We start from the raw sequence: 24693 nt of genomic DNA, 5'->3' as shown, positions 1-24693 counted from the left end.
ACTGTTATTGAGAACATACCGCATTGAATCGAGCCAGTATAAGTATAATTCATGTTAATTAATGTTCTTACGGCTTACGCAAGTGTTTTAAAATTGTGTCGAGAACGTACACGGGATTACTATTGTTCTTAACTTTACTTTAAATAAGTACCATATCGAGCACGGTAAAATGGCCTCTGTAGACAAAATGACGATGTAGGGGTAAAAGGCCCTTGTTATTCGCTATAATACATGAGAAATAATTTTAAAGATATTAATACTAATCTTAAAGTTCATTTAAAAGAACTTAATATAGGTAATCTAGGTAGAATATAATCTACCAATTCACGGAAGGAGAGTGTTGCTATACCTGGTATCTGTTTAAACAGATCAAAGCCAAGTTATTTTTAGCGATAAGTTAAACAGATCTCTGTACTACGTAAAAATGTTTAATAGATGTGGAATTAAGTTTCACGGGAAGCCTATAATAGGGGTGATGCTTTTTAAAACTTTTCTGTATTTTTTCACAGGGCACCTTGTCGATGTGTTTACCATGAGTATTCTTAATACATCTTTTCAGACCATTTTTAGTGATTAACTACTAATTATCAAATGTTGTGTTTTTAAAAAATAAAAATGCAATTTTCTTTACAAGATGTTATGATATTTAAATACATTTATTTAATATTAGAATTTTATTACAAAACAAATTTGTAAACTAACATCTTTTAAGAATAACCAAGTCACGCTTGTAAAAATCTATTTCACAAATAATACTATTAGATTATTAAATCGATTTTTTATAAAATAATTGTTAACAAAAAATACAACCGACTTCAAAAGGCGCTAAAAAGTATAAAATAATTTATATTTCGTTTATACAACTACGTAACAATTATTAATAAAACTTGCTGCATTAACAAAATGTGCTAAAAAGTATTAAATAATTTCTATTTCATTTATACCAATACTCCACAGCTATTCTAAATACATTTCAACCTTTTCAGAGGCGGCGCAAAATTAAAAATACTCGAATATACGATGCTGCCAATAACGATTTGATTGCGGTATGGCAAATATGGTAATTAATAAGTCGTAAGAAAACAAATTCGAAAAGTTATAGGTACGGCTGAAAACATTTGTAATTGTAACGATTGTATTAGAAGTTGCCAGCACTTCTGATTGTACACTGACTGACGATGAGTTCCATCGAAGTGTCGCAGTGAAGTTGGCGTACTAACACATTCACGCCGCGTCGGTGAGCCGATTGGCGAGGTGCCGTCGCCGCGGCGTGAATGTGTAGCCAACTTCACTGCGACAACTTCGATGGGACTCAGTGTATGTATCTACATGTAGTTAATCCGCAATGGGTATGTTGATTCCTGTTGAATATTGTTAATTTGAAATTATCAAATGTATCATTCGGTAACAGGTGTGTCATAAGTTGCCAACTCCTGAACTAGGATCTTCCGAGTAGAAGAAAAGTTTTTAATTTTGCGCCGCCTCCGAAAAGGTTGAAATATATTTAGTATCCTATTTAACGATTAAGTAGATTTTATTAATAGCTGTGGAATACTGATATAAATGAAATAGGAATTATTTCACACTTTTTAGCACATTTTGAAGTCGGCTGTATTTTTTTTTTTTTTGTTAAAAATTATTTTATTTCACACCTTTTAGTGGAACGAGCAGTACTTGTAGGATGCCGTAAGGAGGCTTGCCGTTCTTATTGGTTAATTGCAATAACGATAGTTATTAACAATAAGAAAAATTAACAATAAGAAAATTCTAATATTACATAAATTTTTGCAAATGGGATAATCGTGGAAAGATCTACGAGATGTGAAAAGTTTCATCGCGATCGGTGCATTCCTTGCAGAGTACTGCTAAAGAATAGGATTTTGCAATAACAATAGTTATTATATATTTATACTGATTTTCGATCAACGCGATAAATGCTTTAATTAATGGCAAGAAATACTGTTTTTGTTTTTCAGTAATAGTGAGTTACTGAGACGCAAGGTATGCGGATAAGTTATTACATTTCATTTTTATGGAAAAATTCCTGATTTATCCAAACCTACCCTAATCCTATCCCTACCGTAACCTAACCTAACTCAGTACACAAGTATACAGATACACATGCATAATTTTCTATCCAAATATTCGATTGCGCTGCTTCGTGTCTCATTAACCAACCCACTATTTCGTTTGTGGTTTGTACTTGGGTGATTAGTTGTATTCCCTCACGAATCCAAAATATAAAATATAAAGAGAAGTGACCACCCAATAAAGAGAAGTGTGAATCGATCTTGGGGGCCTTATGTGGCGAAGCCGAGAAACCATGTATGATCTTTGTCTTTCCGTGCAGGAGAGACAAGGATAGCATGATAATCAAATAACCATACTGACATATCTACAGGGTGATTCTCTCGTTAGTGTACTCAAAGGAAATGCCGCCATACCAGTATGAATGGACCCAAGCTCTTTTTTGTTATCGATACCTTGACAGGTGGTGCATACTGCAGCTGTATGGATGAAAATGTATGTAACAAGAAGGAAAGTCCCATTTAAACGTTTCCTTCTCGTGAGACTTTCCTTCTTGTTACACACATTTCCACGCACACGGCTGCAGTATGCACCTCCGTCGAGATACCAATGACAGAACGAAGGGGTTGGGTCCATTCATACTGGTGTGGTGGCATTCCGTTTGAGTATACTAGCGAGAGAATCACCCTGTAGAACACTTTAAATCTAGCGATTTCGTAGTTTAAAGATTTTCATGAAAAGTATCAATATTTTTTCGTAATTTTTTTTTTAATATTCTTCGTACAATTATACAATGCCATGCAGAGCTCAATTTTGCAATTTGAATTTTGAAATCTTATAAAAAATGTATTTTTATAAAAAGAAAATGTTTGTTTTTTAATTTGTCCCCAAAAAACGTAAACTACTTTTCCGTGCTTCGCTGCTGTTTCGCCAAAAGTGCTACTATCACTCCTGTTGGCCCTTAATGAGCTATCAAATTAACAACTTAGAACATGTACTAATAAGCGAATAGAAAACATTATGAAATGTCATAACTTTAACCAAGCTCGCTTTTTAACATAGTGAACAAAATATTAAGATGTCCAGACAATGTTATAAAAATTAAATTTTAAAAATCATTCTATCTTTTAATATGTATTGGTGAAAATCGAAAATTGTATATACCTGGATAAATTTCCATCTTCTTTGCTTCAGCAATTGCTTCCTCGTAGAGTACTTCATGTTCCAAAAAATACTCTTCGTCCGGATGGTGATTTACTATTGTGACCGATTGGAGATTACCGAGGGTCAAAATAAATACCAAAGCTCCGAATATACCAATATATTTCATGCTATGGCCTCTTGTCCAACATCTTTGAGAGTGATCGACACCACGTAACTTTTACACATTCTAATTCGTCCGCCAAGTCAAACATAAGTTTTAAATGAAAAAGTAATACTTATTCGAATTGATGGAAAAGATTTATCTTTTTGTATTCATTATGTGAAATGGTGTGGTATGAAAAAGTTTTTGGAATAAAAAAATAAAAAATATTTAATTGTAGTCGATTTCAAAACAACAAGAAATACCAGTATAAAGCTCAGAACGTACTCATTTCTAATCAATCTGTTTGTCAAATTGTTGAAGTATTAACTTCCTTAATTTTTTATGGTAATGAAGTAAATGTAATCCCATAATTTTCTTCCACTTCTTTTAATCAAATTTTTCACTAGTTAAATTTATTTTTTGGGTGGATGGGGGTGGCTGGGGGAGGGGGGGACATAACGCAGTTTATATGCCATGAAACGATTTTTATATTTCTTATACATATATATCACGAACCCTAAATTGTTTCAATGATGATATTTTTGCGAAAAACTGTAAACTTTGATTTGTTTTCACTACCAGATGACTGAAGAACGAATGTTGAGATCTACATATATCTATCTCATTTTCGGTATTTTAAATATATTTCATGTTTTATCACAAAAATGATTTACTTTTTACTACAAACAATATTAATACAATTTAGAAAATCAACTTGCATAACAAGTTGAACAGAACTGAATTTTCCATAAGTATCATATCATTTTTATTAGGTACGTCAAATCATTACCAAAAACTTTTTCACAACTTCTCCATAGAGGTATATGTATAAGTACATCCATATGTATAAGAATACAGTGTAAGTGGACGCGGTATAGGAATAGAAATAGAACACTGCATAAGGCCCCCCCTTCTGTCCTTATTTACATGCAAGGATACCTGCGACCAGGGCCTTCAATTGGCGGTATCTTTGTTTACGTATGTGCACTCTCTCATTGATTGGCATTGCGCGCAATATTTCGAAAATTTTTACAGAGAGAAATATAAAAGCTTTACAATTCCCGAGAATTGCGTTTTTCAGTAAAATATTTTATATAATTAAAGAATTTAACATTAAATTGTATATAAAAAGGACACAAAAAGCTCATATAAAGCATTCTCGTTCTAATGCTATCGTTTTTGTTTTTTGCACTTCATTAAGTGTATTTTATTCAAATCTTTCTCTCGAAGTTTTTGAAAAACACACAGACTACTTTTCATTGTAAATATTTACAGTACTTGATAATTATCAGCAAAATTATTTATGAATAAATAATTATATTTCAAAATGTTCTTTATTCCTTTACATTTTGTAATATAAAGAAGAATTTGGAAAACTTTTTGACATTACTATACTTCTACTATTATTTGATTATTAATTGTCAATTATTTTATTACATATGTTAAATTTGTTTTAAAAAGTTATCCGTAATCAATAGAAATCAATATCAATATAAGCCATTTATTTTGAAATTGGTGTGAGTTACTTTTTGCAAAAAATAAATTAAAGCTGATTTTGAAGTATTTGAAAAATATATAGTCTTTTTATCGTTAACTATAAGCTTACGAAACTAAAGATCTAATAAAAAAAAAACGTGTTTTTAAATTGTCAACGTAAAAGGAACAACCAAATATTGCATATTTGCAACTTTTTATATTAGTTGGTTAAAATCTGTTGGAAATTGTTTGGATATGTATATGTGCTGACAATGAGAAAAATATAAGTAACCGAGGTAATAAATATAAGTATACACATTAAAATTCAAAACATTTTTAATAGGTTTAAAATAGCATAAAAGCGACTGATGCCTACTTCAAAATAAACGGCTGATATAATTTCTTAATTACATACGGCTTTATATTAATTAATAAGGTTAATATTATTACATTAATTTTTTGTTTATACGATATGTTTTCAGTTTCCCGTATTTTTCAACGTAATCAAGTAATCACACTTCATTGTTAAAAATTTGTATACCTTTGTTTTCTATAATCCAGACATTTCATATCTATCTATGTATTATGTATGATTGTCGTAACCGGAAGTATGCACAAAACTGCACGATAAGAACACTGAGGGAACAGTACTATTACAAACGATAACAAACGATAACAAACGTCGTACCATCGTCATCCAAGGTGAACTTTGAAAAGAACCCTTTGTACTCAATACAACTGTTACCTACGAAGCTGTTATTCCAAACGGTTTTTATTAATACATGGTTACAACGACGATTTAATTTTTACACTTACATACATGTATGTATGTATTATCATTTATTGATCACATAATGCTATGAACATTATTTACCTGATTACTATATTTGCAATGCATTAATTACTAGTATATGTATGCGTGTATGTACAGTGTTGAGCATTATCTAAATAAGTAAATCTTGATTTTAATCAGCAGCATTTCACATCCATAGAAACATGGGAAAATATTCAAATTGAAAATAATAATTAGAAACGCGTCATTTCAAAAGGCATTTTATTTAAATTAAATATTTAGTATTTATTATTTAGAGGTTCAAATAAGAAGCATGAATAATTATTTGTTATTTGAATAGTTCTAAATAAATTATTTGAAATAATAAAATTAATTGTTATTTACAAATAGATACAACTTAAAATAATTGTTATATTTGTTAATTATTACTTTTTATTTATTTTTATTTACATTTCAGAAATAGGTGCCTACTAAATAAATTATTTTTGACATTATTTAAATAACTTCTATTTAAATAAAAAATTTATTTGTTATTTATAATCAAAATTATACTTTTATTTTGTTACGTGGCCGACGGCTTGGCAGCGCGCGTGGCTATCAGAGGCTTTCTGATTGGCGGCCGCGTAACTTATTTTTTTATCAATACAACCCGAGCGGTAAGATTGTATTGTGGTAGGAACTGTCACAAGGTTTCACTGGGTTTAAAGGAGAATGCTAATGTGGGTTTGACACAGCAATGTATATATTCTACAATCTTGGTCTATTACAGATGTTGTTGTCGCGAATATAGGTGTATAATGTGATATATTACCTATTTCCACTATGCTCGGTGTTCACGCACTGGCAATGCGGGGGTGTTGTGTGTGGTTAATTGTAATGCCAAATAGAAACACGACTCGCGGATTCTATAAGGTGAATGTTGCTCGAAGGGGACTTCAACCCGATCTCACTAATAGTAACCAACTCACTACCGTACACGACGTGCTCGACACGAGATGAACTCTGGTACTGCCCCCGATCGTTGGTACGAACGGGTTTATATACTAATTAAGAAGGGTGGTCTGGTTACTATTCGAGTGATCAGGCTGGGTCCACCTGCCTCTGCGACAGTTTAGAGTGGTTGCATCTGCTATTTGATTACGGCGGACCCATTGCTTTCCCAAGTGTTTGGTTCTGCTATCGGTGGGCCTTCTGTTTATTACGAGAGTAAATGGTCGGTTTGCCCGAGAGTTTTCCTTTCCAGATGTTTAAGCTTATTTGAAAGGAGACACGTTTGATAAAAACGGTCTGTCTACGTGACAATTTACTGTTTAAATTAAAGATTTCCCCAATTACGATATTATTAGATTATAAACGCCATATTTATGTTTGACCTTAAAATTTAGTATGCCAGTATTCCGCTGATTGAATGCGTTGCATTATTAATACAGTATTAGTATCAATATCTACAATATGTATGTGTTATATAATATTTAAGGACTTTGCATAAAAATATTTTAAATATAGGTACTATATAATAATAGATAATTGATCATTATTTAGAATTGAATTTTAAAGCGAAGGTACAAAAGAATTTTTATTAAATTTCAATGCACACGTTTGAGTTGTAATGAAATAAAATTACAGCTTAAGTTCAAGGTAAATCAAACAATTATATCAACTTATCTTTACATCTGTTATTCAAGCTAAATCGGTGCGCCTAATATCGCGTGTCTGTATGTACATAAAACATATGGTTGACTTTAATATCAAAGGTTTTGATATCATTCATTGCATACCTTCAATCCAGTCGAATTTGTATTTATCCGAGCAAAAATTTTACATTTTTTAATGATATAGTAATTTCTTCTGCAAAATAGTATTTACAAAGAAAATAAAAACATATTTGGATATTGCTTCTTTTAAAGAACAACCAATTGAAAAGAGGTAGGTACAAAGGTATATGGAATTGAAATTGAAATTGAAATTTTCTAAAATAAATTCTAAAGAATCGTAAAGTGGTGGATCCTTTAATTTCATATTGTGTACAAGAGTACATAAATAGGTACATATATAAAGTGTTAGAATTAGCAATTTCAACAATATGAATTTTTATCTTAAAACATATTCCTTATAATTAGAATAAGTTACTATTTACTAAAAATATTACACATACGCTTAAAAGTATAAATAATTTACTTAATATTACAGTTGATTATTATAAGCAATATAAGCTTTTTCTTCATTAAAAGAGAATTTCTTCTTCATCGTTATGTTTAAATTTAGCATAACAATGATAATCGATAACAAAATATTGCAATTAGTTATCAAATGTTATTATTATTATTATTATCATCGTCATCATCATTAGTATTATTATTATAAACTATTTAATGAATTATTCAATTACGATTTATCAGAGTTCCAAAAAAAAAAAAATAAATAATAATCAATCTCAATATTTCAAATAATTTATTTAGACTTGTTTAATTAACAAATAATTGTTACTGCTTTTCATTTGACCTTCCAAGTAACAATTTGTTATTTAAGTAATTATTTGAATTAAAGTTTATTTAGATAATACCGCACTCTATTGCCTTATTATGACCACCTTTGATACTATGTAACTTCTATGAATAAACATTTTCATATCTTTACAAATAATGGAGATAAGTAAAATGATTGAGTTAGCTGACTCTCCCTATATAGTATAATACATATGTGGGTACATACTGATGTTCTAGGAATGAATATATATAAAATTATTTATTTTACTTATTTTTCATTTTATAGGTATAATCAATTTTGCTGCTGATAATATGAGCAGCATACATAATACATAATAGTGACAGCATCCTTGCTAAAATACATACAAACAATAAAAATAGTGAAAAGAATTGAAACATTACAATACAGAGTGAAGCACATAAGGTGTGAAAATATCAGTAAAATGAAAAAAATTATTTTATTTACTTAATTTACTTAATTTACACTCGGTGCTTAAGTTATCGGCACCATAGTTAAAGATGCCAAGGATATTTTAAGGTTTTTCTTTTTATTTTATTTGAATGGAATCACACTTCTTTGAAACAATACATATAGTGGTATAGTGACAAAGAGAAAGAAATAAGAAAAGAAAGAAAAAAATCAATAATTCACAATGTGTAAGACATTCTATATTCTAAAATGACGAATATTATACAAATTTAATATATCTCCACTGACGTAACTAACGATAAGATTTCAATATGAAGTGTCTAATATTGGTTAATTTTGGCTTAATTTTTTCTTTTCATAATTTTACGTAATAAGAACATTATTGTATATTTTGTTTACAGTTACGTTACATGTTACATTCCGACCGAAATATTTATTTCGGTTAAAGCAAACTTTTGCGAGGAAAAGGACAGTCCTCATTTGGAGGGGGCCCGACCAACCCTAGACCCCTACCTATTACTCACGAATTATCGATTTTCTTACTATTGTATCCTAACACTTTATTATGCGGAATGTTCCGCTTAAACATAAGACGATGGCCTTAAAACGTCTTTAACATCTTCGCGTATAACAAAAAATTAACCCCTTGCAGTTCTGTGTCCAATATAATCGAATGATTTTATTTGATTTTTATTAAAGTTTAGTTTTATTAAAAAGATAAACATTTTTATTTTCCTCATTTTAATTTTGTCAATTTAAGTGCGGACCTGCCGGAGTACACCGAATAACACTTTGAAAATAATTACCGCAAAGGGTTTAATGTTTAATTAAATCGAGAAGTGTACTTTTTGTTTACCTAAATACATCTTTTTTGTAATAACAATGCTTTTGCCACTATTTTATTGTCACGCTTTATCTACCTCACACTGTATCAACATCTTTTTACATAAATATAGTAAATTATACATATACTGTTTAGCAACTTAAAATAACATTTTTTTTAAAGAGTCGTTTGTATTTTATATCAAGTAAGTATGAAAACTGATTTGTAGGAACAAAGGAATTGAATATAATAATTATGTTGATTAAAGATTTATAATTATAAATTATACTATGAAAACAAAGAAAACAAACAAAGAATGATGACAAAAATCAATCATTGGCATACTTAACACAGTGATTGGCACAATATTGACAACAAAAATTATTACTGTTTTTTATTTTAATTACATTAAACAGTATTGATACTCATAAATAGGCATAACGTATAGATATCCAGTTATTCAGCTTTTATGCTAACTTTTGTCAAAATATTAAGCTACTAGTAGACTTGAAATTATTTAAATAATCATTGAGCTATTATTTCATGTTATGAATATTATTAGAATCTTATTCTTCTCGATAAAAACTTAATTTATTATATTTTTAGCATATAAGAATATTTTATTTTTACATGTATCATATTTTTTGTTGTCACTATTGACAATTAAATAATATTAACTAGATGCTTGAACCTACTTCCTACTGTTACCGTGTTACAAAATGAACACACGTTTGAAAAAATCATTTTTAACATATTATTCTTATACATTCTTACTAATGATGAAAATACCAATAATTAATGCACTGCTAAAATTAGTATAGTTTACCTAATTGTTTCGAAGAATACGACGTTTTTCCATACGGATCGAAAATAATTAATTTAATGACAAAAAAACAACATAAAAATGGAAGTAACAAGAAAGAACGGAATAAATACAAGAAGTTACACTCGTTGCGAGACATGACCTAATGACAAGGACGAACGATCACTAATTACACTCAATTAAGGGCCTAGCACACAAAAAAATGTTACCATCACGTTTTCTTTCTATTGTCTTAATTTCTCGTTGTATCAGTAATGTTTTTTGTCTGTTCTTTGGAAAATTCAAGAAACCGACAACTACATAGTCATAAAATGCTCAAGATTGATAGTGAGCATGAAGTTAATTAAGGTATTAGATACGATGCGACAGAAAGCGGACACGGTTTATCTACTTGAAGAATTACGTCACGACAGTGCCTTTTCTAGAAACTTAAGAAAAAGAAAATATACGAAGTAAGAAACACAAAAATAATAAGTATGTATCTACAAGAACGTATTTAACACAGTATCTATTTATGTAATTTCGTGGAATCATTGTCTTTAATAAGAAAACTGAATATTTGTGTAAAAATGAGTATTATATTAAAAAATTAGATATAATACCTACACTAACTTATCATTATAGTAGATACAAAATTGGTTAGCTGCTTAAATGAAGTATTGAAATTATATTAACATTTTCTTTGTATCCAATGTTTATAATTTTATATTGAAACAATGAACTGTGTTTAATTGTTTAACGATAAGTAGAACAATCGAGTGGGAAATTTTACTGGAATAGGGAAATTTTTCTTTCGCAAAATTCAAAATCTTTTTTCACTGTTATAATGAACAAAGATATTCTAAGGAATATTTTAATAGAACTATACAGCAAAATATCTTTATCTGTTCTGTTAACCTTTGATCTCTATTAAATTATCTCTGTTTCCTCCTTTCCACGAGAAGAAAAACCCGTTGTTATCTATATGTAGTTCTGTTTTTAGGAAAATCTAACATCAAAAGCTATATATGTTTATAATGCTTTCACTTTCGTTGGCGTAATTTTATCAAGTAATCTCTCACGTGTTTCTTTTCATTTATTTGTTAAATCCCTGATTTATTCTTACCATTATAATGCTCTGTTTATACCATAAGTAATTTTTGGTAAAGTATCCATTCGAAATATCATGTTAAAGGCTGCTATCACAATGCAATCAGAATCCTAAACTCAGATTATACTCGGAGATACACAGACTGAAGGTATAAAAACTTCCGGTTAAGAAACTGTAAGTTCGTACATTTTTCATTGAACGCGATGAGAAGAATGAAGTGTATAGAACACGTTATAAAAGTTCGACGGATTCGAATTGAACGAGCATCCGTTGAAGACTACGGACCGCGTTGAACTGTCGACCGAGGGCTGAAAAGAGTATTAGGCACCACCACCACACCACCACTACCTCCATACTGCTTTAACCTCTAGCGGGTCAGGGTCTGATATTTATGACCTCCCACCTACACCATTGTGTTCCCCTCGTCAAGGGCTTTCCAATGACATACGACCCATCTGGATTTGTCGCCCAGCTTTTGAGTAAACTCAATATATATATTTGAAATCATCTTAGATTTTGACCTCTAGCGGGTGAAGGTCACATATTTAAGACCTCCCACCCACGCCATTGTGTTCCTCTCGTCAAGGGCTTTCCAATGATATATGACCCATCCGAATTTGCGTCCCACCTTTTGGTAAAGTCCAACCATCAACTCTCAAATTGTTTCATAAAAATGTTAAATACAGTAAAATAATTAAAAAAACTATAACATAATGTATGCGTCGCGTTTGGCTTTGAACTAAATACTAAAATAACTTATTTATACAAAACGGTACCGGTTACGGACGTACTCCCACTTCGTACCTATTTTCCTCGTTTGTTTTAAATTTCGACTTATCATCAGACAAATTTAGTTAAAACAGATGAGGAGAATAGATGCGGAGTAGGGGTACGTTCGTAACCGTTACCGTTTTGTATACATGGGCCATAAATGTGTACTCAATTGACGGGGGCAAAACGCCCACGTTATGAAAACTGCGACAAAATTTGAATTTCCACTTCTACTTTCTTAATTATTCTGTTAATGAGCTAAACAACTCATTGTTATATACATAAATTCTTAAGGGGGTAGACACGGCACATGACCTCTCCGATTTGGCAGGTCGGTATTAGGCCGTGTTTCCACATGCGAGAGAACTCGAGGAAGTCTTGCAGAAAAACTTGCAACACTGTTTACACTAGCAAGCAACTTCCCGCAATATCGTCAAAAATAAGTGTCGCGCGAGAGACTGTCGGAGAATACTGTCGCGACCACTTGCAAGACTGTATACACAGGGTAGTTTAACCTGTCGCAAGATTTCTCGCCAGTTTAGTTTCAAATACGTGAACGTATAGCAGCAGCTATCATGTTATTAGTGAATAAAAAAAGAAAAAGATCTATTTAGGTCCGACAATGGATCTCGAGACGACCTGAATTTGGTTGTTTCCATAATTTATTAAGTGAACTTCAAATAGAAGACGCACAACATTTTAATTTAATACGCATGACTGCTGTGGATTTAGAAATTTTATTGCAGAAAGTGGGTCACCTAATTGAAAAAGAAAATACTCGGATGCGAGATTCAATATCCCCAAAGGAAAGACTTGTCTTAACATTAAGATTTTTAGCATCAGGTAAGCACATATTTAATTCAATTGACATACACACGTTCAAGCAGTCTCGTGTCGCGTACTTACTTATCAGTCAATATACAAAATTATTTTTTTTAGGAGAATCATATCATTCATTAATGTATCTGTTCAGAATTCCTGTCTGCACTATATTTAAAATTATTCCGGAAGTATGCAAAGCTTTGTACAATACACTACATGATGAATATTTAAAAGTAAGGAAAGAGAAATTGATTAAGAAAATTAAAGTTTATTTTTCAATAACCCGACTTTGCGTTCCTCATCGGGTGCGCATGCACTTGGAAGTATTCCACATGAAGGGCGCAAGGAAGGGCTTTTTCCGTTATAATTTTCCGTTTTCATTGTCCGCGCTCCTCCGATCTTGTGGTTCTTCGTTGAATGCGTGTCACTTGGAAGCGATTCCACACGAAGAACACTAAACAGGGGGTTGAGATTAAAATAATAATTCTTTTTTTTATTTTCTTTCCAATAGTTTCAATAGTTTCAACCGTTCAATATACCGAATTGGCGTACCTCGTCAGTGCGTAGCACTTGGAGATAATCCCAGGAGAGGCACACAAAGGAGGCTATATTTAGTTTCTTTCAAATAATAAAGTCAACCTTCCTTAGAACGATTGCCTTGTCGAAACTGCGTAATTACAAAGACTTCGAAATTCGAGACCGTTAAGGGAGAGGTATCGTAAACACTCTTCGCTGCGCGGTTAAGCAGTGCTTCGCACTTGGAACCTTTCCCAATGATTTTTGTTTATACTTCGACTAAAAGGATACCTCTCCTACCTGTAATAGCTGCGTCAGTCGATCCTTCCACGTGAGAATAGGATGTAAAACAATAAAATTATAAAAGCGACTTGATTAAAATGTATGAAAGAAAGAATGGTCAAACGCAGTGAGAGGTTTGCGTGACAACCGCTGAGAATTCGAAAACGACGACCGACGTTCAAGAACGTTTGGAACAAGGGTCGACTAGGGCAATAACTAGGGTATTGTAACAATTTACCTGGCAACGGAAATCTGCCAAGCGTCTGAACAAAGGAACATTCTAGAATATATATATATTAACAATTATAACGCGTAAGACCAACGTTGGAATACATGCAATATTGCCAAGCAATTATTAGTTAACAATAAATTATAAATCACCGTCTTCTCTACCACGCATATCTGTAAAACACTAACAACGAATATTATTGAGCAATTAGCAACGAATTAATTAACGCGAGATAAACCATCGTTAATCAGAGCGTTTTGTCGTACCAGAATATTAGCCATAGTAGCCTCGTCGCCTAAAACATTAAATAAAATTGGAATACGTATAAGAATTCAACCATAGAATATTCCAGAAATTGCGACATACGAAAACCGTTGGTAGCGCTAGGAAAGAATAGACAACGTTAGACAAGGCTGGAAGACAAGGTCAAGAAGGGATGAGAATTCGGGAAACGAGCCGCGACAAACCAATCACGGGTGGGCCTTCTCCTTCGACGCGTACCATGATTTGCCAAATGATGTCCCACTCGGGGTATCGATCCTGGGTTGAACCCCGAGACGATGATCGCTTGACTGAGGCAAATCACTCTTCGTCGAAAAATCGTAAGGTACGTGACGGGGAGCCCGTATTCGCGTAGAGGCAGAGTTGTCAACGGAATCGCGTAATTAATCTGCTGGACAAAGTTCCTTCGCGTAGCAAGGCAGAGTGTCGAGAAAGTGATAATTCGTGTTTCGCGGCAAGGATTAATACGGATACATTAAACTTTTCATACTCTTAAATTATCTATCTTTTTCTTTCGATTTTAACGCGTCGCGTTGTAATTTCGTTTTGTATCGCATCGTATCGTCTCGTTTTAAATCCGTAATACCGTAGAAAAAGGCCGATTGTGAACGCGTAGTGCGCGTGTGACATTCTACTCATCTCTTCTTCGCCTTTCCAGATTCCAGACAACACCAGCAATCACTAAGCGAATAATTATATTATTAATACGACAAATCTGGCTAATTGTTAATCTACGTGACCGTCAGTCTTGAAGGTGTTTCCTCTAGATCGTTCCGTTCAACAACGCAGGTATCGATAAGCGTATTTCATTATTTTTCATTTTTCGTTCTATTTCATGCAATTTGTAATTAATCAAACGAGGGACGGCCTACGAGATGGGAGATTCACTCCCTTTACAAACATTATATCATACCACACTGTTAACTCCATAACTTATTTTCACCACTAACAACAACTTCTACCTCTTCTCTTTTTTATTCAAAACAAAAATAAAAATACAATGCAGCAATGCAGATCATCCTAAGAAGATAACGCAGATCAATACTGGGAACTCTAGTAGTTATTAGAATATTAAAATAAGGCATTAAAAGTATCGAGATAGCCCATTCTTCCACACGCTCACGCATGCACTCTCTCATGCAATAGATAGGTACAGCATACGCATTCTTTATACATATACTTTTTTCTTTTTTTTCTTTTCTTTACATTTTACCATCTTCTATATATACAAACAAGAGGCACACTTTTCCCTCGCTAGGTCTTATTCGACTTTTGGTTTTGCATAATGTTCAAGACTCAGATTCTTATCACTGTTTTTTCTTTCCTCTCTTTTCATACACTATACATTATAGTTATAACTGAAGCGTTATGTCATAGCACTAAATGATACGGCTGGTTCTCAACAGGAATCTGGCAACCAGTTTTTCAATCCCTGGTTTATCCCAGAAGTTCCGGGAGAGGGGAGCGCGGAGCCAATCCCCTCTCTTCCAGTCCCGCCAGAAAGTCCACCCTTAAATCATCATACCTACTGCATTCCCACAAAACATGGTACAGATCTTCCTCCGCTTCTCCGCATTCGCAGGTAGGTTATAATATGTTTGCGTGCAAGCGACTCGCCTAGATTAAAATGGTTGGCCCTCAGCCTGCTTAGCAACGAGATCGTGTCACTCTTCTGCTCCTTGAAGCGTCTGAACCATGGTCTCCACGCATTCTCGTTGGAGTCATACTCAATGAAGTATCTGTGGCCCTTGAACGACGCCTCACCCCAGAGTTTGCTCGCAGCCGCATTCCACGCAGTTTCAAGAGCATTGACTATAAGGTCCTCTACTAGGATCACCACCTCAGGCTCCGGTTCCCTCTTGGTCGCTCCCTTGGCCGCTTTGTCTGCTCTATCGCTGCCTTGGATACCACGATGGGTGGGCACCCACACGAAAACCACGGGAACCGATTTAGTCGTCACATGGTAAGTTCTTTTTTCTATAAATATCTTTTAATGTAGTTAAAATTCTCAACAACCACACAACGCGCTTTCGAGCCTTGACTTTATTTAAATCTTTGATATTTTCTTTATCCAGCGCTTACAGTACACTGGCCGAGTCGCTGTACACCTATCTATAGGTACAATCGGACGAGTTATAATGATCGAGGGCACGCGATATCGCGATTGCCTCCGCGGTAAAAATCGACGCTCTCGCATCGACGCTCACAGTTATTTCAGTCTAACCATTGTTAGTGTCTTTTCTCACCGCAGCCGCTCCAACCGCCATTGCACATGGCCTCTTCGAGCCGTCTGTGTAGTACTCAGCAAATCGCTCGTCCACGCTGCCATATTTCAATCTGGCCTCCCAGGGGATGGAACCGGGCCGGCCTCCAGAGGCTGCTATCGTTTCACCAATCCTCCACTCGACCGCAGGCTGCACCTCAATCAGCTGGTCATCGCCATCGCGCTCGCTTCCACCAGCTGCCGCTAACGCGTACACGTCCAGGTTCCTGCTAAGATCATCCAGTACATTAGGTAACCTTAATCGGGGGAGACTGCCCATCTCCTGGAGACAGTTCCTTATCCACCGTATGAAGTGCGTCTGGTCCAGCACAACCTTCTTCATAATGTATTTTTTTAGTAGGAAATCCGCTCGTATTGTAAGATCCATTACGCCTGACTCCGCATGCATAACATTCGTGGGCGTAGATATGCGATAGCCCATCGCTATTCTGAGTCCGGCATTCTGGATCCTATTGAGTTTGCTCCAAATTTCGTTTCTTCCGTCAGTATATATAAAACTGGCGTACTCCATCACGGATCTGACCATAGTCTTATACAACAAAATCATTGTAGACTGCGATACACCCCTATATACGTAGGCTATGTAACGCAACATCGGTAGCCTGCTCCTCGCAGCAACCTCAACCCTTTTCACCCTTTTCGGCAAAATTACCTCTCTGGTCAAAAGTGACACCCAGGAACTTTGTCGACTGTTGTTCTTCTATCAGAGTATTTTCATTTTTTATTTTTGTCGACCAATCGGCCCGCGGTGCTCCTTTTGAACCACCCGCTTTTCTCCATTTAGAGAACTGTATCAGAAGCGTTTCGAGAACTGTTTCAGCCTCACCAAGTTGTCGATTGTTGATCTATTTCTTCTGAAACCACTGTGCTAAGAATTCATAATCTTATTATTCTCTGCCTATTTAACCAACCTTTCGTTGACCATTCTTTCAAACAGTTTTCCCAAACAGTTCAGGAGGGCAACAGGTCTTAAAGCCGTTTTGCCCGGTTTATCAAGAAGCACGACAATGGCTTTCTTCCACGCTCCGGGGATATAACCCTTTTTCCAGACTTTATTGTACAGATTTCACAGTAGTTTTTTGAATATTTCCGGTGTTTTCCTGATCATATCGTTGTCTATTCCATCTTCGCTAGGGGCAGCATTTTTTTTTAATTTGATTCATGGCATCTTTTAGTTCTTCAAGTGAGTAGAGTTCATTAAATAGCTGGCCCTCGTCCACTGCATGGGATAGGAAGGTCACGTCAATGGCCTGATCCGCAGTCGTAACACCACTCTCGTCGAATATTTTTTCTATCTCGAGGTTCTCAGCCTGACATCTATCCTCGTACGTGCCTCTACCAGTAGGAGCCTGAAAGCCCATTTGTAGAGTTTTAATTTTTTTCCATAAGGTTTTAGCATTCGTACGGTAATTAATGCTCTTTGCAAAATCCACCCAGGATTTTTGCTTCTTCTTTCGCGCAATAGTCTTCATCTTGTTCAATGCGCATTTATCATTGTTCTAATTATCCGCATTAGACGTATTTACAAAATTGCGGAGCGCCTTTTTTTGTCGTCCTTAGCCAAGGCACACTCGCCGTCCCACCATAGTTGTCTGTTTTTGGGTTTACTGTTCTTGGCGCGGTTTGTCCTCCTCCCCGGTGCGTCAGCACTATTCTGTCTCCTATCTCTGCCTCCATGCTCTAAAATTGACTTTATTAAAGTATTTCTGACCATTACCTCGCATTCGTCGACATCGTCACATTCCTGTACTCTTTTAGTGATTAGGGCAGTTTCCCTCGCTATTTGGTCGCTGCATTTTTTCCAGTCAACCTTGTCGCATTTCAGCGTTCTCGTGGAGAATTTTTTCACCTCCGGAGCACCGTGCGGGGTCGTCTCGAGGCTCACATTCAGAATTTGGTGATCCGAGCCAAGCGTGATGCCCGACTCACTTACTCTCGTTCGTTGTAGGACCTCAAAATTCGTGACTATTAGATCAATATTTGAGGGTCTATACGCACCTGAGGCAGGACGCGACGTTGTATCGTCGTTAACGACAAATAGGTCCCATTCGTCCAAAAGTTCCATAAGCCTCAGGCCGGCTCCATCCGGGCAATTCCATGCTTCGCTCCTCGCGTTGAAGTCTGCCATGAGTAACGAATTCCTATTTCTTTCCAGGCGGTCCACCAGCGCGTTCCAGCCGTCGTTCGTCACGTTGCTGTTAGGTGGGAGATACGCCAGGATTAGGTCCAGTTCGACCTCATCCGTCGATATCGACAGAGTGAGGGACTCAATACCTCCAACGTTGTTCGCTCCATTAGATCTTATGACAGCTTTAAACTCATAGGCCGCCGCAAGCATAGGCCGCCGCTGTTTGGCCTTCCCCTCGGTCTGCTTCCGTCTTCGTTTACAATGTCCTTCCGGAACACATTTTACCCTTTGCATTTGCAATCGAATCCTTTGTACATCCACGTCTCCGTGATTGCCGGGACGTCGTAATCATTGATAATAGTTCTCATTTCGCTGATCTTATTTGTTGATAATAGGATTTAAATAACATCAACTGTCTAATAATGGTGTATATATATATACATATATTTACTTATATTTAGTTGTACATCTAATGAGTATTTGATTCGCCGAACACGTGGTCGCTCTTATCGCAAGGTCTGATAGTAATGGCTGGCGGAAACGATTTTACGTAGACGAACGAGGATGAACAGGTGGCGATCTCTCGATCGTCACGTGGCTGCGTACGCATAACATCGTTTCCGCGGCATATACGAAGTCGGCGTCGCGCAAATACTTAACATTATTTCTTACGCTTCTCGCATTCCATAGTCCAATCAGCATGATTGTCCCAATGTAGGTAAAGCAACGGTTTTCTGTTGAAACAAGAAGCAAAACGTATCAAGCAGTATAGAAATTCAGTCCTCTCCAATAGTAAACACCAATCGGCAGTCTAATTCCAGTTTTCTTCCTCTTCTATGGATTTGGGAGGTTCCTGCACTCCCTCTTTCTCCTTCTCCTCGAACGGGGTGAGTGTCTCCGTTATAACGTCCTTTGGTGACGCTCCCCTTTGCAGGACTGGGGGAGGCAGCGAAAGGTTTCTCACCACCTGCAGCCTGTTCATAAAGTTGTCCATATTTTTCCTAGCTTCTTTTTCTACCTCCTCCAATAATTTTTCGGGTTCAATCAAGCCTGCCTCCGTCTTCCTCGTTCTCTCAGCCTCGTATCTCTCCTTCTGAAGCCTGAATCTCCTTTTATCCCTGTCTGACAACATCGTCTCAAAGTGAGGGCCATGTCCCCACCAGTCCTCATCGGGGTCGATTCTATTCACCCTGTAGCGACGACCTATAGACGTTCTTATTTGGTCTGTTTCCAAAGCTGATCTCCTTATTTCACTTATGGGTAGTTTGAGATCTTTCAAGGTCTTCCATTGTCATCATCCCATATTTTCGTTTGCCTTCTACGGTATCCGATCTCCTTCCAATCGTTTCTCTCCTCCCTGTCCAAGGGGACATTACGATTCTCCCAACGTTCTTTTCTATAATTTTTTTTATTTTTTCAAAGTGGAGAACTCATCTTCATCGTCAAGGTCGGCCACGAACCTCCTTTCAGCGTATCTGTCTCTCAACAGCTCTTTAGCTTGCGCATAACTGACGTTCCTGTACGCCATTGTCTTCTTCATTTTATTCTCTCTTTGAAACGCCGGACATTCCCGCGCATTGGAGCGGTGTCCGTCCCCACAATTCGAACATCTAGGCTCCTCATTGCAGTCGCCGTGATATTCGTTACTGCATATTATACATTTCTTATTCTTTGCTTTGCACACCGCCTGGAGATGCCCAAATTTAAGGCATCTAAAGCAGTGTTTTACCGGTTCAGTAAAGGGTTCAACTCTCAACAACACATGACCCTGACCGATGTACAATTTTGTTAGCAAGGAATCACCTGCAAATATAACCAACACAGCACTGCTCTCCTCCCACGTTGCCTTACCGTCCTTTAACCTTCGCCTTTTTAAGCGAGTCATTTGGTAATTCCCTTGTCCTGCCATTAGACAAACTTTCAATTCGTCGATCGATCCTTCCCATTCTTTAATTACACCTCTACGCGTTCTCTTTCTTCGAGGTACATAAGCATCAATTCTCGCTTCCTTTTTGCTGCCGTAACTAATGACCTTGTTGGCGTCCCGCCTGTCCCTGAAAGTGGACTCCGCTTTGGCGAATCCCACTATTCTTATTTCGGTGACCCTTACACCTATGTAGTTCAGAGTATTGTAAATCTTGATTAGGTTAAATTTCCTTTTTGTGGAAAGGCTATCTTTTTCAGATTAATACAGACGGTATATTCTCCGCTTAGTAGTTCAGTGTTATAAAATTTGTCCTCAGGATCTTCAGGGGCTTTTAAGTAGGAATGAAAATTGCTTACCTCAGCTTTTGTTAGATTATGTTCTTTCAACTCTTTTTCGTTTACAGGTCTCTTTCGTCCGTCCAAATCTAGTCCTTTTATGGTTGCCTGGTCTTTGTTCACTTTAAATTTACCTTTTAATTTTACTTCTTCTATAATCTTTACTTTGCTTACTCTTTGCGTCGCTGTGCTATTCTCTTTATTACTCGTAACCGTTAAATTCGAAACGTTGGCAGCGTGCAGCCAACTTCGTCGCTTACCTTGGTTTTCAACTCTCCTGATTGGTCCATTATCCTCGATAGTTCAATAGTATCCACATCTTTTTCTTTTTGAGCGTTGGTATACCCAACTTCCTCTTCTGTACTATTCTCGCCTTCTTCCATCTTTCTCTTTTTCCTTTCCTGTCTGTCTTTCTTACTTCTTCGCGCCTCGTCTTCGTTTGTTTCCATCTCTATCACGATCATTTTATCATTTTCAATAAGTTCAGGCGAGGCTTAGGGGAAGGGTCAAAGGTTAGACCCTCCCCCGAGATGGGGCGTAAACGTGCCAAGGGGGGGGGGGTCCCGGTGTGTTCGACAGAGGTCCCGAGGCCCTCTCTAACGCCCAGTGTAGGTCACCGTGGGGGTTTTAGCCGGTAAAAATCCGGCACTACCTCCAGCCCCTCCCCAGGGGGGCTGGTGGCGTCTTTGGAAGATTTCTCCCACGAAAAAAAAAAGTTCAAGCGAGGCAACTCTCACCCTCCCCTCTTCCTCTGTCTTCCCTAGCGCCTTAAATTTTCATCGATCGACCACGCGACCCCTTCCTAGTCTCTCTGGTAATGTCTTTCCCTTATATTTCTTACAGCTCGCACACATTGTCAACCACACATTTTCTAAACAGATTATTATAATTTGATATCTTATCAATTTTTCTGGAATTATATTATTTGTTACACCAATTCAGTTTCAATTTAATTCAAACATCAAACACATCCGCATCACATTTCACGCCTACCAACTTAGCATAAATTCATACGAGGGGCCCATACGAGACTAGAGTATCGACGAACCCAGCAGTAAATCTAACATCGAAAATTTACTGACTTTTAAATTGTTCTGATCAGAGAGTGTTCCGAGTACACAAGAATTATGTTAGAAGAATAAAAGAAAAAATGAATTTATTTGATTGAAAATTAAATGCCTCTACTCTACGGGTACCGGCTGTAAAAAACCCTAGTCGAAAGTGGGGAAAAAGCCTGGTCCCAACAAAGGAAAATTAAATCAAATTGAATGCCTGAAAATGAGGAAAACAACAAATAATGCAATGTAGAAACTTACGAAAACTAGAGATACATAAACGAATTTGAATGATCATTCAATGCTTAAAAATAGCGCACGCAGAGAGATCTCTCTTACCCTAAATCTTAATGGAATGGCGCCTCGCCGTCGTCACCGCAGATCGCCGTGGTCCTCGCGAAAAGAAACTTCCTGATCACAGGAAGGGTCCCGCAATCGGAGACAGAGTGACCGTAAACACGCGTCACTCTCTGCACGGCTAGCCAGGTGAGCAGAACCAGCCAATCGCCGCACTGTGCCGTACCAATCGCTGCACACAGTTGGCCGTCTGAACTCTCCCACAAGATCGCCGGGCCGTGCAGAACACAAACGACAGCACGTAGTGCTTCAGAACACAGGACACACGCACGATCGCACTCGCCACACGTTTAAAGTCTGATTAAAATCAAAACTGTGGCACAAATCGCAATTCAAAAAACACGCCAAAACGTTCCAACTGCACAGGGTACCGATCACGGTCTTAATGCCTGGGCCCAGCCCCGGGCCATACACCGCCACCACCGACCCGCCGCTCGCGCCTGCGCCTTGCTGCGTGACAGCGACCCCGCATGCACCCCCGCACAGCGCCAAATTTAAATCTAACCACTCGAGCTCAACATGCAAAAACCACACATGCTCGACATGCTAGATAGGCAACATGCTGGACATGCAAAAACATCGCGAAACGCGAACAGAGCGGACGATCGCGAAAATGGCCGTCATAAGTGATCAGGACTGGTGGCAGTGCTAATACCTTTCTCAACCGCGCAATTAAATAATAACCTAATTAAATTAATCTTTTTCTTTTATTTTGTACGTTACGCGCCGTCTCGCTCGCAATGTAACAAAAGTAAGGTTTTTATTTAAGTGAAAATGAACATGTTTTAAAAAAGTCACTATAAGAATTTTTATTATAAATGGTACGTGGTATTTTAACTCTCATCCGAAACTTGTGATTCCGAAAAATAACCGGGATGATTCAATTGCGTGGAGGATGTCGCAGATGTTAAAGCATTCTTTTTATCTTGTATGTCAACGATGCTTCTTTGAATAATTTTCCTTAAGTTTTTTTTACTTTGTAGAGTAGTGAAATTCCTCAGTATTGAGGCAACATAGTCGCCGAATATTTGGTCGTCGTCGTTCGATTCCAACAGAATTTTGGTACAGGTACGCAAAATGTCGTCCCCTTCACGTTTTTTTGCTGCACTAGCTGGCCTCTGAAACTCATTTTCAGTAATACTCGAACTCTCTCCTAAAACTTCATTATCAATCGTCGCAGAATTTTCCTGTAACAATAAGAATCTTTATTTTAGGTCCCATCTACTCCAATCTGAATGGAAGCATATTGCCAAAATTTATGAAGAGAAATGGAATTTTCCACACTGTGTTGAATCATTAGACGGGAAGCATATTGTTTTTAAAGCACCGGCCAATAGTGAAAGCTTCCACTTCAATTATAAAGGTTCACGTAGCATCGTACTGATGATAGTGGCAAATCCATGTTATAAAATCATATACAGTGTCCCGCGTAACTGGAAACACTCCATTATTTCCTAAACTATTAAAGATACAAGAAATTGCTTTGGTGATCATTGTATGGTAAGAGAGGGCAACATTTTGACGTAGACGAATTTTTTTTTGCATTGTTATTTTCAAAAAAACTAGGTCTGTTGTCCGCTTCGCTGCTAACACAATAATGAGCGCAACTCGTATTCAGTAAGGGCTAGTCTGCCTTGATCAATAACCTATGCCGCACAGCATATTTTCGGTAATTATTGAGATTAGGTTACACCTCACCGATTTTGATGAAATTTAAATATGTTGTAAAACTAAACATTTTGAACAACTTTTTCCTATACATATAACCGCTGCTCGGCCTTAGTTTTCGAGATATTTTCGAAAAACTGTCGGAACTAACACATTGAATTCTGGCCATCCGTGTACGTCCGTGACAACGTACGCATTAGTATGGGATCGCCGCTTTTCTACTGTTTCTGCAGACAACAACATATTAGAATAATTTTGAAGAAGTACCCTCGATCAAGGTTCTGGGGTAAGTGCCATGCCGTTCCTCATGGTCCTCCTACCAGAAGATGCAAGATCTTCCCCACTCCGTGGCCAGATCCTTCTAGATCAACCTTATCTTTTTACACGTGCCATGCAGCACCATGACTTCGGGTCATCGGCCACACGCGCGTTCCTTCGAGAATCGGCGATCGAACTCTCTATCGCCGTTCCATAAACAAAACATCCGCGACTCTTAGAATTCGTCGCACCTCAAGTATCAACCACCGCCGGCCCAAGTCCGATGACAGACATATGGCTCGGGGTATCGATAGTCTAAAGAATCCTAAGAAATCCTTGAAACTCAGGTCAAAGCCCAAAATGCATTGACCCTGACACGTGTCAACCCTTGAACACGTGCTGACGCTAACAAGCACGGCGACCGATGACAAATATATACTTTGTATACTTCTGCATTCATGATTTCAATATATCGTAGCTATGATGGCAGCTGGGAATTTAATATAGCCTAACCTAACCCAATC

General features: G+C 36.7%; 1 protein-coding gene across 5 annotated transcripts in view; it reads right to left on the bottom strand.

Moving 5' to 3' along the window:
* Nucleotides 1-11567, bottom strand: part of LOC117601301 (uncharacterized) — a 30134-nt gene extending 18567 nt beyond the window's left edge. For 3 of the 5 annotated variants that reach the window (XM_034317915.2, XM_076688587.1, XM_034317913.2), the window contains exons 1-2: nucleotides 11271-11567; nucleotides 3193-3418 (exon numbers count right to left, since the gene is read on the bottom strand). In XM_034317915.2, the coding sequence (XP_034173806.1) occupies nucleotides 3193-3358 (166 nt within the window). In that variant the 5' untranslated portion in view covers nucleotides 3359-3418; nucleotides 11271-11567. Of the gene's footprint in view, nucleotides 1-3192; nucleotides 3934-5351; nucleotides 5888-11270 lie in introns of those variants that run through there. The other 2 variants (XM_076688589.1, XM_076688588.1) reach the window with 2 other exon arrangements.
* Between the last annotated feature and the right edge of the window lie 13126 nt (nucleotides 11568-24693).

The sequence above is a fragment of the Osmia lignaria genome, chromosome 6 (genome assembly GCF_051020975.1).
Source record: "Osmia lignaria lignaria isolate PbOS001 chromosome 6, iyOsmLign1, whole genome shotgun sequence".
Classification (NCBI taxonomy): Eukaryota; Metazoa; Arthropoda; class Insecta; order Hymenoptera; family Megachilidae; genus Osmia; species Osmia lignaria.
Note: the sequence above shows the minus strand (reverse complement) of the source record. Positions and strands in the feature narration are given on the sequence as shown.